Source organism: Thermobia domestica, chromosome 10 (assembly GCF_964235325.1).
Source record: "Thermobia domestica chromosome 10, izTheDome1.hap1.1, whole genome shotgun sequence".
NCBI classification, from domain to species: Eukaryota; Metazoa; Arthropoda; class Insecta; order Zygentoma; family Lepismatidae; genus Thermobia; species Thermobia domestica.
In genome coordinates this window covers 98,803,364-98,820,135 of record NC_137463.1, presented here as the reverse complement: position 1 = coordinate 98,820,135, position 16,772 = coordinate 98,803,364, and the positions used below count along the sequence as shown (strand labels likewise).

The 16,772-nt window shown below is 37.2% G+C and overlaps 1 protein-coding gene across 2 annotated transcripts in view; it reads right to left on the bottom strand.

The window, feature by feature from the left end:
* Nucleotides 1-8,885: 8,885 nt before the first annotated feature.
* The window catches only part of LOC145662598 (venom carboxylesterase-6-like), a 159,259-nt gene continuing 151,372 nt past the window's right edge, over nucleotides 8,886-16,772 (bottom strand). For both annotated transcript variants that reach the window (XM_081728315.1, XM_081728314.1), the window contains exon 10: nucleotides 8,886-9,344. In XM_081728315.1, coding sequence (XP_081584441.1) covers nucleotides 9,173-9,344 — 172 coding nt within the window. In that variant the 3' untranslated portion in view covers nucleotides 8,886-9,172. The remainder of the gene's footprint in view (nucleotides 9,345-16,772) is intronic.

Sequence of the window (16,772 nt, the reverse complement as noted above, 5' to 3'; positions counted from 1 at the left end):
ACTACATATTATCGTTTTCGATCTATGGTGATCAAAGATCAAACCAGAAATGGTTTATTTAAACCACTTCCGGTTTGCGTAAGTGGTTTTTATAACAAATTCAATTCCTAACTCTTGACTATATTTTGACCAAATTTGGTGATGATCCATCAAGCAGTTCTTTAGTTTATTTCTTTTTCTTTCTTTTTTTCAGAATGCACACACAGGTATGGTAAATATATAAAGGAGTAATTAAACCAAATTATAGTTATTTAAAAACTAAACAAGGAAAACTTGCTTTTGCCACCCATGCATACAATTAATCCGTTCTAACTAGAGAAACATCACACTGTCTGTTTTCTATGATAAATAATATGAAATGAAAAGAAACCTATCCTTCTTGAAAACAAAAGATATGTAAATAAGAAACATTTAGACTTTTCTTGGCTGTATATTACCTGACCAGCGAACCAGTGCGGGCGGCCGGTTTTGGAACTAAAATGCAAGCAGCAGTCTTTCTAACCGAATTACTCGTAATCAATCTATCACAGTTCTTTCTGTCCTGTTCGTAATAAACCACTTCACGCATATGCTCAAGTCAGGGACAGATCCAGGGGGCGGGACGATCGGGGCGATTCCCCCCCCCCAAGAATAGGATATTTTTTACTTTAAAAATAAAACCTAAGAATTTTCACCTTTGTATTACAAATGTAAAATAAAACCTAAAATAGGTAGGCCTTACTTTTTATTTTGCTTTACGTTGCACAAGTCAATAAATTGCAATAAATCACTTACATTGGCGTTCTTGCTTTAAAAAAAAAAATGTCCACCTTCGAAATCGCAGGTGGCCATTTCTGTTCTAGAAATTGCAGACAGTAGCTACTTCCCCTTTTCTAAAGTTGTTTTATTTTATTTTATTTTATTTTATTTTATTTTATTTTATTTTATTTTATTTTATTTTATTTTATTTTATTTTATTTATTTATTTTTTTTGCAATACACTCTTACCTTGATTTGACTTCGACCGACCGCCCCCCAAACATTCAGCCTGGATCCGCCCCAGACTCAAGTTAACACCAACAGTTTCAAAAGTTATTGAAGTTATTTGCAGAACAACTTAAGTAACAAGCAAACAATAACAATAAAAAAAAAACACCCTCCATATTAAATTGCGAACAAACTAGCGAGCAGCGTTTTACAGGCTGCTCCTGTTTTATAATGACATCGAATCAAACGTAATCAATTTTTATACAATCCGCTTAATACACGGTAGAAGCTCACTGAGTTGTCAATTGTGCTATGTTGTTCTTAAATTGGTAATTTCCATTCATATATCACTATTCACAAGACATCTGCATTACTGCAGGAATAGTTCACTACAACCACATAACTTACGGCGTTCTTTATTAAGCGGAAAGAGATTAGGCTATGCATAACATCCAAACTGCAACTATTAAAAACCGTTGGATACACTGCAGAGTAAAACTCTCCGCTCCCCTGTCCCACTGCGCTTGCCAAGAAACTGATGTAAACACAACAGCAGCGCCATCCTCCCCAAACCGCACTGCTATCCTGGTCACGTACTTATGAGCTGCAGAGGTGAAAGCTATTGCTTCGAAGAAGAATCCGTCCGTTTCAAGCAACAAAAGATGTAGAAAAGCAATCGGAAACATATGTTCGATACTGAGGTTTCAAAGATCATTATCTTTGTTCTACCAAATATTTTGTTGACACGTGGATCACACCAGCTTCCACCGAAAAGGTAAATTCAGATAGTTGCCGTCGTAAAGTTGTAGGAACTCAGTTGGGAAGTGGGGGTGGAGGTGGGAAGGGAGAATGCTCAAGGCGTAAAAGATTATGAAAATGGAGGTAGTAGACATGAGTTTCGATTCTCAAATTGCCACAATGCATCCCTACCCAGCATGTGTTCTTCAAAGAATGTCACCCGTAGTAATTTATGAGGTATTAAAGTGGTCTTTTGATCCTTTACCTGGAGTAGTGATTACCTCATTACGGAAGTAATTATTATAATTAACCCAAGTCATTAAGTTTAAAATTGAGATAACCATCTCCTTTGTATTGCTCTTTGGCATTCATATAGAAAATTGCAAGTTTCTAAGTGTAGTATTTTGTAAGACATTTATGAATTAAATTATACATGTTACCTTATGGAGATTCCGAAGCCTCTAATGATGGATAGACATCCCCTTAAGACTAAACCATATACGCCTATGTACCAAATTCGTTGCTATGTTGGAATTTTTGATCGCCTGGTCGTCATTAGTAACTGAATATTTCAGTTTGCCGATAGATAAATTATATTTTGCAAAAAAAAAAAAAAAATAAATAAATAAATAAAAATTAAAAAAAACCTCTATGATCTTGCTCAGATTTCAGCTTTCGTGGCGTGCCTGTAACATATAGCAAAGCAATATATAGAAGTCATTACATATACCGGCCTGAAAAGGTCAGAAATATGGCGTTTCAAGCGAATAACTGACCATGTACAGGGCCAAAAGAACACATTCTCACACTAGGGTGCAGCGTTTTACCACTTTTTTCCGGAACGAAATGTAATACCTGGCTAAAGTGGCCCACCCACATGGACATTACAGGTATAGATGTTTTTTTTTTTTAAATAAGATAATATCTTCTGTGAGAACTATTGCCTCAAAGTTTCAAAATTTCACTGAAAATTACAAAAAATACGAAAGTTCTTCATGAATTTTAGTTCTGTTAAAGTAAACATTTTTTGGTTAAATACATGTCAGTTACTTAGAAAACTGACATTAAAGTATAAAAATGCCAGTTATGTGCCCTTGGGGATATAGGGATACCTCCTCAGGGGGCCAAGAAATGGGGCAAATTTAGTACATTTAAGCGGTTGTGCAGGTCCTCGCTCACCTGGTCATATAGCCTGCCCAGAGTCTACCCCGTGGAGGTGGCTGCACCTAGGGCTCTTGCGCCAGCCCTACCCAACCTACCAACCATATATAGGGACGGATGAACTAATCCAATTCGTCACTGTCAGGAAAAATTGTCACAAATTGGGACTTTGATTATAATTTAGACACAGCTTGCCTAGAAAGTAAGATTGACCTGATCATCCCGTCCCTAGCATCACTGCCATATACTCGAGAGGCTGCTTCAGTGACTAATTTCTATCCGTTCTACTGCCATCGTGTGGCATGGATAGACGGTGGAAGACTATTCTGGCACAGTGTTGACAGAAAGTGAAAGTTTGTCCATGAGCTATTTGTTTGATAACGTCCTTAGAACTGGTGGTACAGTTATTGAAACATCAGTGCTTTCCCAAAAGATCATTCCAGTGTAATCTTTCGCCTCAAAATTTAGTCCGGGAATGATGTTATATCTAATAGTGTTATGAAGATTCTCTGCTTCGTGTTTTCGAGCACTAAGAATCTTATGTAATGCATCTTGTCGGATAGCAAGTAGACCATCGGTCATCATGGTGAAAAGAACATTCTCTGGGAGTGCGAGAAATGCATTCGTCTTAATGGATAAATGGATTACAGCCTGGTATTCATTTGGTAAGTATCTAGGCCTGTGAATGTTCTCAAAGACGTGACATGGACCATTAGCAATGGAAGACTTGAGATAAGTATCTCAGGTCTTTACTGAGTTTTCTGAGCTCTTTTGACTATGATGAGGTAAGTCACATTTTATTGGTTTGAATGACACCATTAGAAGCTTTTCACACTCAGATAGTGTTGAACCTATGTGACCTGTGTAAGAATAGAAGCTTGAATTAGCGCCAACATTCGTGAAGAGAGCTCGGAAAGGCAGTTCATTAAATTGCAAGAGACAAATAGCCTGTTAGTTCCTTCAATTTTCGACGAATAACTCCCTTCCAACCAGTGTTAGTGTTTGTTCCATCACATCCAAGAACCTCAACTTCATCAAAGCCACCTTCGATTTGGTTCATGATGTACTTGAAAATGGCCGTGGTCTCGTCATGGCCAGAGCCAGAAGATGATGTCACGTCACCAACGTATTGAGAGTTAGGTTCAGCCACAAGTGATAAGTGCTCTTCTCTAACGATGCCTGCGTGTGTTTTAGTGTCTTCCCTTTGACCATCAAAGTATAGACTTTTAATGGGATCATCATTTCTAGAACTTTCTTTTAAATACCGAGCAAATTTAAGTTTCGCATGCCTTATTTTGCTCTTGTCCACAATTAAAGCAGAGTTATGTTGCTAGATTGTTGAAAAGTTATAATTCCAGCCTTTAAAGCTGCCTGAAGCACAGTTGATGTTATATGTGCCGCAGCCCTTTCGCTTACATTGTATCTCTGAGCAATCATAGCAGTTTCAGTCAAATCTAGCTTCAGTTTAGATGTTCTGTCTCTGGGTTTGGTCTCTTCCTCAGAAGAGCTTTCGTATGCTTTCTCTTCAAGGTCTGCTTCATTGTCACTGAAGTCATTTTTGTGATATAATAAAGAAGACTGACTGTTTTAAAAAAGAAATACAGAATTTTATGTGAAAATAGTGTTTAGCAAACTCTGTAACGGTCAATTCATATAAGCTGAAGGCAACAGTAACCAAATATGGCGCTTGAGAAATGGCGCCCAATTTGAAGCGTATCCGCCCCGTTCCTGATAGTGACGCTGAGTTACGCAGATCGGGACAGAAGGGCGTTGCAGTATTGTGAGGTGGAGGGGTGGGAGTGTCATGGTGAAAAATAACAATGCTCTGCTACCACTATGAACCACCAGTAGAAGGGAAAGGCAAGGACGAAAATACCTGTAGAAACGCTTAATTGTACTGAATTTGCCCACTTTGCGGGCCCCAGAGGAGGCACCCCTATCCCACCTCAGAGGCATATAACTGACATTTTGAGACTTGAATGTCAGTTTTCATAGCATCTGGCATATATAAATCCAAAAATATGTTTATTTTAACATAACTAAAAATAATGAACAATTCTGGTATTTTTTTGTAATTTTCAGTGAAATTTTGAAACTTTGAGGCAATAGTTCTCACAGAAGATATTATCTGATTTGAAAAAAATCTATACCTGTAATGTCCATGTGGGTGGACCACTTTTGTCACGTATTACATTTCGTTCCGAAAAAAAGTGGCAAAACGACCCACCCTATTCTCACAGCCAAGACTATACTTCTGCCCCTCCCCCTTCCGCCAAAGAAAATATATTCGTAGTTATTGTAGTGTAAATTGCAATGATCAAATTGTCGTCACAATGAATTCTGCATTTAGTCGCAACTACAGAAAATTTCGCTTTGAATGCACGTTTAGGCCGGATCACTCTATAAGATAACAGTGTATTATAATATGTAATACACAAACGCCCACACAGGAAATTTCTAGTAAAATGGATCAATTTATTTTGTAATATACACAGCGAGGGAGAGGGAGCCGAATATGGCCCTAGGTTGGAGCCTAGGCGCTAAATTAAGCCTGACCACTATTACCGGTACTTATGTGCACCATGTGGCTGGCAGAAGTAATATTATTTTCAGTTTTCTTTAGTTGCACCAGGGGCGGATCCAGGACCGACTTCTGGGGGGGCGGTGGATTGTCATACTGCTACTTTTAAGGGCTTCAAACTTTGGGATGGGTTTTATTTATATATATAAAATAAGAAAGTTACCTCTTCTGGGGGAGGCGATCGCCCCGATCCCCCCCTGGATCCGCCCCTGAGTTGCACGATATTAAAAAACTGATGAAATTTGCTTACAGGTAGAGAGAGGTTGTGAACTTCCTTTCGCTACAGCCCGTAAAAATCTATGGCCGGCCAAATGGCGCTGTATCTACTCGGTGATGCGTGGTTAGCCAATCACCGCCGAGACACCACTATTTTTGACTTCCTGGACTGGAGTTTGATAGTTCTTGATTCAGATAGCATCCTAATTGTCTCATGATACTGAATTAACACTGGATAATGTTAGTGCTACCACAGAGAGTAATGGATTCTTCACATCAAAGTAGCGCACACAAACAATTTGGCTAAGCTGGAGCTCAGCAATGTAAAAACAGTATACGTTTTATTCTTTCTTCCTTTCCTTGTTTAATGCTTTCTATTTGCAATCGAAGTTAGTAAATTTTGATACATATGTCACAGAAAAAGTGATCGAAATTATTGAAGGATACGGTATATAAGAATTTGTTGAAATCTTATGAAGAGTTAAATGTAGAGCTTCTAGGTTTTTTTTAAACATGACTAATCCTTATTTTTCTTTGTGATAAGTTGTAACAAGAGGAACACACTCAGAGAACCGAACTCGGAAGCTCCCAGCGTGTATAGCTGTAGAAAACAGACTCTGTTGCCGAGCTCAGCCTGTATATGGCCATGCTTGGCCACCAAATAAAGTGACCTTTATTCTCAGACGATGGGCTACTTGTCCAGCAAATTTCCTTCAGATCCGGCAAATAGTTACTAAGAAATAAAGTACCATACACAATCAGAGCCGAGCCGAACCTGTCCTTGGCCGAGAACACCAAGTGTACCGATCTTTATTCTTTGGATGATGGATTACCTGTCCACCAAATTTCGATGATATTCTGCCAGTGTTACCGAGAAATCAAACACAACATACAAGGCAAGTTGAGCCGAGCCTGTCGCCCACCAAGCCCAGACGTAATATACAGTGTTCTTTATTCCTTAGGCCATGGGATACTTGGCCACTAAATTTGATTTAAATCTGGCAGTAGTTACCGAGAAATAAAGTACCACAAACAAACAGAACCGAGCCGAGGCTTTCCTTTGCCCAGTCGGCCACCATCAGGTATAGCGATCTTTACACACACAATTGTTCCACAATAACCAACCACAAACACTTTGTAGCTTTTTGTCTGCTAAGGCAAGACGTTAGCTAAAAACCACAGCTTACTCAGAACATAAACATTGAAAAGGCGAGTCCAATACAACAAATATAGTAACCCATATTTATGCAACAGACTTAAATGCCTGATTTTATTAATTACAATGTCATGTTTATATCTCACTGTAACAAGAAGATTACTCATAAAAATATGACTGATATTTTAACCTTAGGTTGAAATTTAGTAATATCCTCTATATTACTAAACTCCGCAAAATTATATATAACAAGACAGTTTGATTTAGTTTTATTCAATATACCTTAAGATACTTGTTGATAATTAGCAACACTTTGCACCAAGATTTTATAATCATGAACAGAATGTAGGAAAACTCCTAGTATCTTTATAAAATAATTATTTAATGCATAATGCGAGTATTAAAAACCAAAACCATACAAAACTCCATAAATATGAATGTTCAATATTATCAAATGCATGATAAAAATCTAAATTAGCAACTACTGCGGTAATCTTACAATCCTGATACAACCTAGTACAATCTCTTACATTCATTAAAATCCGATGTACATTTTTACCCTTAATGGTGGCATTTTTCAAGTTATCCAGTAATATATTCATGTGATGAGCTAATCTAAAACCCAAACAGCAACTAATAATTTTAACGTCAGTATTTAAAAAGGGAATGGGTCTGAAATGCACAACCATCGTTGGCTGAGGCACTTTGGGTATAAAAATAGTGACTGCAGGGTTGGGTCTACATATGTTCGGAAGCAAAAACCCAATCGTTGACCGCATCAGTAAGTGTTTGACACATGACATGCCAAAGTGTCTGATAGAACATACCAAATATCTCATCTTCTCCGGATGATTTCCCTGGCTTTGCAGTAAATGCTGCCAAACCTTTCTCCTCAAGTGAAAAAGGCTCCGTCAAAAGAGTACTATCATTGTACGTCACAACGTTGAGAATAGCATCAAAAATAGAATTCTGAAGATTGGGCTCTCTCGATGCACGAAAAGGTATTAGATAATGATCATAAAATACCTTTTGAACTGTAAAAACATTATCGTAGGAATCTCCATCGGGAGTAAGAACTGTCCGAATCAGCCAGCACTGGCCACGCCGTTTTTCCTTGCAAAACATGAGAAAGAGAACACTGTTGAGCTACATCAAATATAAGAGCCTTACTCCTAATTTTTAGACCTTTAACATGAGTTCGATGAAATTCTAACAGTAAGAGTTTAGTTTTATATTTCTTAAAAGAAGCATCAAGCTCTTGTCGGAAAGAGCATCTCGTTAAGCCTCTAATAAATATCCGTAATAAAAATTATACAATTTTAGGCGATCGCGTCTGCGTTCACCAGAATATCATTTACATAATCTAGTCAAAATATATCAGTGCATGTGTTAGATATTTTGTTGTAGAATCTTGCAAATTAATGTGCTACAACATTGTCCTTAAACACTCGAGTATATTCAATAATTGATTATAAACAAATAGACAAATAGTTTACTTTTCAAAGAAACCTTAAGTTCTGTTACTTTTCTATTGTCCGTTTTATTAGCAATATCATAGATACTTGGAAAATATGCATCATATCTTTCTCTTAGCCATTTCCCTATTGGGCGATGCAGATAGTTTCCCCATAACCGACAGATGATATCACAATACAGGGTGGCCCAAAAGTAGGCATATATCCCTGCATTGATCAAGTATAACATTCTAGCTTATAGGTTTATTTGCTTCGGCCCTTCCGAGCTTAAGATATAAGTAAAAGATATTAAGAAAAAATAATAAAAAGCTATGGATAGCAATGAAAAATTATATAAAATGCAGTAAGCTGATCAGTACGGGACTGTATACCTACTTTTGGGCCACCCTTATATGGAAAGAACATTTATACCAACTTATCCATCAACTAACAGAGAATAGAATGATAATTTGATCGTTTCATCTTTCATTAATTCTTCATCTGACAAAAGAAGAATAAAGAAATGTACTTACAAAATACTATGTACTACAAAAACGCCGGTTAAAAGTTTTAGTAAGGTTTAGAATTACAGGAATAAATATAATCTCTAGTATTTTATTTTACTTTATTTTATTCATCAAAAGTTACATCACTGTGTTGAAATTATGCATTAAATTTGAAAAGTAACATTGGTGGATAGAAAGATGAGAGTTAACAACGTGTTATTTCCTGATCACTCCGAAATGACACAAGATTCTATCAAGCGCTAATATGATAGATTATTCTTATAAGTGCCAAAAACAAAACAGGACACAATGTTGCTGAAAATACAATGTAATGACATATGTGATGGTTTTAAAATTTTTTCTATTAGTTCTGGCCTGTCCTCAGGTATTATTTTCACAAACCTACTTGGTCCGTGAGAGGCAAAGACTTCCAAAAATCACTGTGACCAAGACTCGTTTCGCTTGTCTTCATTGAGATATCTGTTGGAGATTTAATATACAGATACTTCAAAGTGCCATCAGTTGGTATCGGCTCCCATGTCAGTCCTCTATTCACACTTGGAACGCTAAAACAAAAGAAATACATTAAACAAGAATTTTAAGGAAAAATGAATCAAAAGATTGCGGTCTTGGCCAATACTTAATTTTATACTGAATTAAATCTGTACAAATTTATACTGAATTAAGAAAAGAATTTTAGGAATGATTAAAATAAATGGATCAAAAGCTTGCTATCTGGCCAATAATAAGTTTTTGGATCATGGGGCCACAAAATTTTTGAAGGCCCCAAAATTGAGTTTTCATATTTTCTACGGAATAAGCACATCATACTGAGTTAAGTGATAGTTTGGGTTTGGCTATACTATATGTTCTTCTCCAGATGAAAGGCGTACAAGAAAATTTTTGATTGAAGTATATTGGCTCTTTTGATTCAAAAAAGAAGTACATATATCTTTGTAACCCGTTTACTTACTTGGGTAGGTTTAAAGTGGCTATTACTGAAGGATAGTTTAATTAGTACTGCAATTTTCAATATTTTGATACGAAAATCAAACCAAGTAATCCATAGATTTATTAACCTTGATAATTCATTCCAACAGATATATACTACGTTCTCATTTGATCCTATTTCGTGCCAGTGCAATCTAACTCACATTCTCATTATCCACCTTCTAAGATCAGGATAGAATAATGCTACATATATTCTCTCACCTCATTATCCATCCAAATATCTTCTTCACAGCAGGGGCGGATCCAGGGGGGGCGATCGGGGCGATCCCCCCCAGAAGAGGTAACTTTCTTATTTTATATATATAAATAAAACCCATCCCAAAGTTTGGAGCCCTTAAAAGTAGCAGTATGACAACCCACCGCCCCCCCAGAAGTCGGTCCTGGATCCGCCCCTGCCAGGTTCTAACTGAAATCTTATGCATATTTCGCGTATTTCGTATAAGAACATATTAATTTTCCCACATTTTTCAGAGAAAGAAAGGAAGATGTTTACGATTTTAAGGAAAGATGGAATGGCATGTGATATACATAATTTACATGTAAGGAACACACATATCATACTAACGTAGAATAATTTCAGTGAAAAAAACTGCGGCAGTTTTTATTAAAAATAGTTGCAATACATAACGCAAAAAGTATACTACAGTTCACGGTGGAAGCTCATGTGGCTCAGAGTCCACATTAAGCTATATAGGTCCTCGTCTCATATAGCCTGATGATGAAAGGGACGTTCAACTGAAAACCAAGTGCATTACACAAATCTTTGTTGTTTTGTAAATGTATTTCAATGAAAATTTTGCAACTCTTAACAGTTCCACTTCGTTTCTATACGCAACACATATCAAAATTTACAACTATTTGGGGTTCTCCTTACATTTGTTCACATTAGCTTCTGTCCCTAACATTAGTATATCACGATCAATTGAGACTGCAATATGACCGAAATGCTGTTGATAGGCGAAGGCTAAGAAACTAAAACCAAATTATTCCTAACCATGAAATTGGAAAGCTGGATAGATCTGTTGCATTTTCTCCCTTGTTACAGAAGTTACATCGGTGGGTTGGCTGTTAATAGTGTGTAAAAAGCCGTTCTCCTATTTTTTTCGAATTAACTTATAAAAACATTTTAAAGGAGTCCGAGCTATTATTTTTTTATTTATTTAAAAAAACAGAAAAATCGTTTTACGGGGAAACTAAAAACGTATAACGTAAAACGTGCCTAAACAACATAAAACCTGCAAAAAAATGTAAGATCTCGGAAACCTACATCATATTTCTATTGAATACAGTCATTGATACGGGTGCACTACATATTACAGTTCTCCATTCATCTCTGTTTCTATTATTTGTTCCAAATGATAATCTCGAAACTATTTTCGAAGATATTCAGCCAAGGCCGGCTCTACCATATGTGCAGCACGTGCACTTGCATCAGTATAGCAAGTTTTGAGGGCGGCATGTTTCGAGGGACGGAAAAATTTGCCATAACTATATCAGGAGCGTCATTTAGGGAGGGCAGGAGGGGGAAATCCCCCCCCCCCCAAAGATTTTGAGGAATACATATACTTAAATCGATTGTCTACTAATATACTAGTACAAAACGTGTAAGTCTTATGTCGGTGTTGCTTTTGCCCCCTTCAAGCAAAGCCTGAAATGACGACCCTGAACTATATTATTTAAAATAAATATTTCTGATTGGAAACAGACTTCATTATGATGACAATTAAGTTTACTAAGCTGACTTTCTATTTGAATAATACATTCATAAATCATGTTTAGGTCACATTAGTTTAAGGTCACGTGGACAGTGCTAAAGCAAACGGTCAAACAAATCCCAGCATGAATTGCTTGATTGTTGAAAAATACAAAAACTCAATTCTCGAACAGTAGCGAACACCTGTTTCATTTAGCAAGTTACCATAGTTCTGATATGAAAATTAGTCTTGCCTTTGTCACAAACAAGCTCCTTATCATTGAAAGTGAAAACATTTTTTTAAAAAAATTAACAGCCATAGAAGAAAAACCAAGAAATAAAGATAAAAGAGCTAGTTGCAATGGAATTGCAATCTGATATATTGAATTTGAAGCTCGATATATATATATATATATATATATATATATATATATATATATATATATATATATATATATATAGTGGCGGATCCAGGGTATGATCAAGGGAGGGGCTAAACCATAGTTTGCCGTTTTATCCAGTGAAAAGCAGGATTGAAGCCCATTTTATCCAGTGTAAACATGAGAGTCAAGGGGGGAGCTGGAGCTATAGCCAATAACCTCCCTTGGATCCGCCCTTGTATATATATATATATATATATATATATATAAATATATATATAAAGATAACCGTTTTTCCTCTCCAGGTGTGTTTGCTTTATCTTTCACTAACATAATAGATTATTATTTAAAGAAAAAACAGACTAACTAACTAACTCTATGGCCTATGGAACCCGGAGGTTCAGTGCCGCGTTCACAAAAGCTCTCCACTGACTTCTATCCTTAGCTAATTGGATCCAGTTTCTACTTTGTATTCCTATCTCTGCGAGATCCATCTTAATATTATCCTCCCATCTGCGCCTAGGTCTTCGTAATGGTCGTTTTCCTATGGGTCTACCAGTCAAGACTTTGAAAGCGTTTCTACTTTCTTCCATTCTAGCTACATGACCTGCCCACCTAAGCCTCCTAGACTTGACGACCCTAACAATGTTGGGTAAACCGTATAAACTATGTAGTTCCTCGTTATGAAGCTTCCGCCATTCCCCATTCTCGTTCCTCTTGGGTCCGAATATTCTTCTCAGGATCCTGTTCTCAAATACTTTCAGTCTATGTTCTTCCCTCAGAGTAAGCGACCATGTTTCGCAACCATACAGAACAACAGGCATGATTATCGTTTTATATATTTTAAGCTTCAAATTCCTCGACAGAATTCGCGACGACAAGAGATTTTGAAACGAATAGTAACACGAATTCCCTGCTTTTAGTCGACATTTAATTTCTTCGTGAATATGATTTTCGTCTGTTAATATTGATCCTAAATATTTGAAAGTATTCACTTTATCAAAAGTATTATTTAATATTTTAACGCCTCCACAATTTGCCGTACTACGGTCCCGACGCACTTCCATGTATTTAGTTTTCTCTGCATTTACTTCTAAACCCATGTCCCTGCAAGCGTTTAATAATATCTCTGCATTTATTTCTACTGTTCTCCTATCATCCCCTATTAAATTTACATCATCAGCATATGCCATAACCTGGTGAATTCCGTTCAACTCTAGGCCCTGGTTGCTATCTTTGATTTTCCTTATGGCGTATTCCAGCACAAAGTTAAATAATAATGGCGACAACGCATCTCCTTGTTTCAGGCCATTTTCGACGTGGAAGCTCGTGGACAAAAATTTTCCTACCCGGACTTTACTTTGGGATTCACTTAAACATATCTTAATTAATCTAATTAGCTTTCCGGTATTCCAAGTTCTGTAAGAACGTTGTATAATGTTTCTCTCCTAACCGAGTCGTAAGCCTTTCTAAAATCAATAAATAGTTGATGTACCGGGGTATTGTATTCCCACTTCTTTTCGAGTATTTGGCGAATGGTAAATATTTGGTCGATAGTTGATCGATTTCGTCTAAATCCGCACTGATAATCTCCAATAATTTCATCTGCGTATGGGGTCAATCTTGCTAAAAGGATTTTATAGGATGTTGACAGAAGAGAAAGGATTTTATAGGATGTTGACAGAAGAGAAATGCCTCGATAATTATTACAGTCAGTTTTGTCGCCTTTCTTGTGAATTGGAACAATGATTGACTCTTTCCACTCTTGTGGCAATTCTTCCTTGTTCCAGATAAGGAGAATGAGTTTGTGTATCTTGTTCCACAATTTTTCGCCTCCAGCTAAAATTAACTCAGCCGGAATTTCATCTACACCCGGAGATTTGTGTTTCTTTAATTTCTTTATAGCGGCTTCCACTTCTATTCGATTGGGTTCTGGAATATACGGTTCTGCGGTGTGTATCTCCTTTTCTCCACGCACATTAGTTTTTGGCTGCGTGTTCAGCAGATCGTCAAAGAAATCTTTCCATCTATTTAAGAGGCTATCCGTATCAGTGAGAACTGTTCCGTCAGATTTCTTTAATATATAAGCACGAGGTTGATAGCCTTTCTTAAATTCGCTGATCCCCTTATACATGTCCCGAATATTTTTATTTTTACTATTATCTTCAAGTTCCTTAATTTTAGCTTTCAAAAAATCCCGTTTCTTTGTTCTAAAAGTTTTGGAAGTTTCCCGCCTGATATCTGCGAAATTTTGTGTAGTTATTTCATTCGGATTTTGTAGCCACCGTAATTTTGCCTGTTTTCTCTTCTCTACTAGTTTAATGCATTCTTGGTCGAACCATGGTTTGTTCCTACGTATTTCCGCGTGTCCCAATTTTTCTATTGCTGAACTTTTAATGCTATCTCTATTTTCAATCCAAGTATCCTCAACACTAGTGCACTCCGAGTCTTCTAAAACCGAGAATTTATTCGAAACTTCAATCTGGTATTCCTCTCTTACCTGGCTCTCTTCTAATTTCTTTAAATTAAATCTCTCCGTTTTCGGACATTGAGTACGAGTATTACATTTATTCAACGATAATCTCTCCCGTATTATCGCTGCTACCAGGTAGTGATCAGTGTCACAATCAGCCCCTCTAAACGACCTAACGTCAATTATGCTAGATTGTCTTCTTCTATCTACTAAAACGTGATCAATTTGATTATGTGTTTTTCCGTCTGGTGATGTCCAAGTGTATTTATGAACGTCGCGATATGGGAATTTTGTACTCTTTACGATTAGGTTTTTGGATGTTGCAAAGTTCACGAGTCTAACACCGTTGTCATTACTTTCCTTATGTAAACTTTCGTTCCCTATAATCGGTTTGAAAATATCCTCTCGTCCTACCTTCGCATTGAAATCCCCTAATAGAATCTTCATATGGTATCGCGGGAGTTGGTCAAATATCCGTTCCACTTCTTCGTAAAAACTATCTTTTATATCGTCACCCTTATCTTCAGTTGGAGCATGTACATTTAAAACAATAATATCACACCACCGTCCCTTAAGAGTAATAAAAGAAAGTCTGTCAGTAACAAATTCAACCCGTTTAATTGATGGTAATATTCGTTTGTGAACGAAAAACCCTGTTCCTAACTGGTGATTTTTATTTCCTTCCCCGTAAAAGAACGTAAAATTTCCGGAATTCTCAGTTCCATTTCCTTCCCACCTAACTTCCTGAACTCCTACTAAGTCCATCTTGTATTTCTCTAACTCACTCGTTACAGATTTTAACGCGCCTGCCCTATAAAGACTTCTAATATTCCATGTTCCAAATCTCATGTCCATTTTCTTTTGCTGATGTCGTGCCAAGTTATCAGTCCTTGTCCGAGGCTTTTGTGAATGTTTCTGAACAAGTACCTTTTTTTTACAGGATGAGGGTGTTAGCCTTACCCAAACCCCCAAGCTGGAGGACCACTCCTAGTCGTCTGTCCGCGACTGCTTATTCAGTATATTCGCAGCTAACCTCTATATCTAGAGGCCTTCTCCTCGATCCGCAACCTGAGGACGCGGACCAAGAAAAAACAGACACTACGAAATTGTATTTGTAGTTTAGACTTTAGAATTTACAGAATGCAAATGCTCTTTCCCTCCCCTTCGATGTTCATGATGGGGTAGCATACTTAAAATCGTGGTTTTTAAGATTTGTTTTTTCTAGAGAAAGGAAGGATCGACAAATGATGTCACTTCTCGGGACGGCAAATTGCCTAGGGCTGACCCTACACCTAGTCTTATGCGTCCTTAACACACCAACTTTTATATCCATATACTAGCAGAAGAGTAGTAGCGGTAAGTTCCCGCCATTAATGCTTGTACTTTCATTTTCTCGCTAACTCCGTCCTTATCTGTTTCCCGAGCAGCGTCTATATCCTCTGCACTGTAAGCCTAGGTTCCTACTTTTCAAACCTTGTCAACAGTATGCTATTCACTGATAACAAAACTTTCCACAAACCAAACCAGAACAATCTCTGATTACGAACATGAAATATGGCTATAGTTCCTGCATTTGCATTTATAAAAGAATCACTGCTAGACTATTAGTTACTTGGTTGACTTATAGTTTAGTGTTAGTTTACCACCCAAGGATGCTTTTGGAGTGAATGGCACTACTCGGGTCGGTTCGCATTGGCCCGGAACGATTCAGCACGGACATACGTTTGCACTGGCTTTGCTACTTCAAGAATGATTCACCAGGAAGCAGAAAAATCCACCATAAAGTAATTCATCCTCATACAAAAATAATGTGGAAGAGTACTTATTGTCTCCGGAATTCCTATGAAGGTCCTTACCGCTTCTACATTCTTGTTTCTTTATATTATCTCTACATTGCGCTAAGTCTTCTTAATATTTTGGTACCGCAACCTGTCCGAAATAACAGTAAATATTTTACAGTTCTGAGCGTAATTGTTCAGCTTATAATGATTTTTGCTCCTCCCAAACCTCTATTTAAGCTATATAATTCACTATCATACAGTTGATATTCTATGATGCTTGTTTAATAAATGAACAACTTTGTTAGACGTTTTATCCGTATAATAAATAGAATGCAGCTGCCAAAACAAATCGCCACGGCAGCAAAAAATTGACTCTCCAACATTGAACACAGACTAACTTCAGCACAGTATTGTTGTGATACTTACGGTACAGTTAGCATAAGTTATTCCCATGTTTCTAAGTAAAGACGTGGACCAACACGGTTCGACTCGGCATGCATCTGTCTGATTTCGGTCCGACTCAGCATTGCCGATTTCGCAATGTGAAAAACGTGTTGATTCAGATCAACATGGACTGGGTTCCCGCTGCGAAAGTGCCTTAAGATTCGTACATGAGAAGGTACCTACAATTCAACGTGCAATTCAAACCACATAAG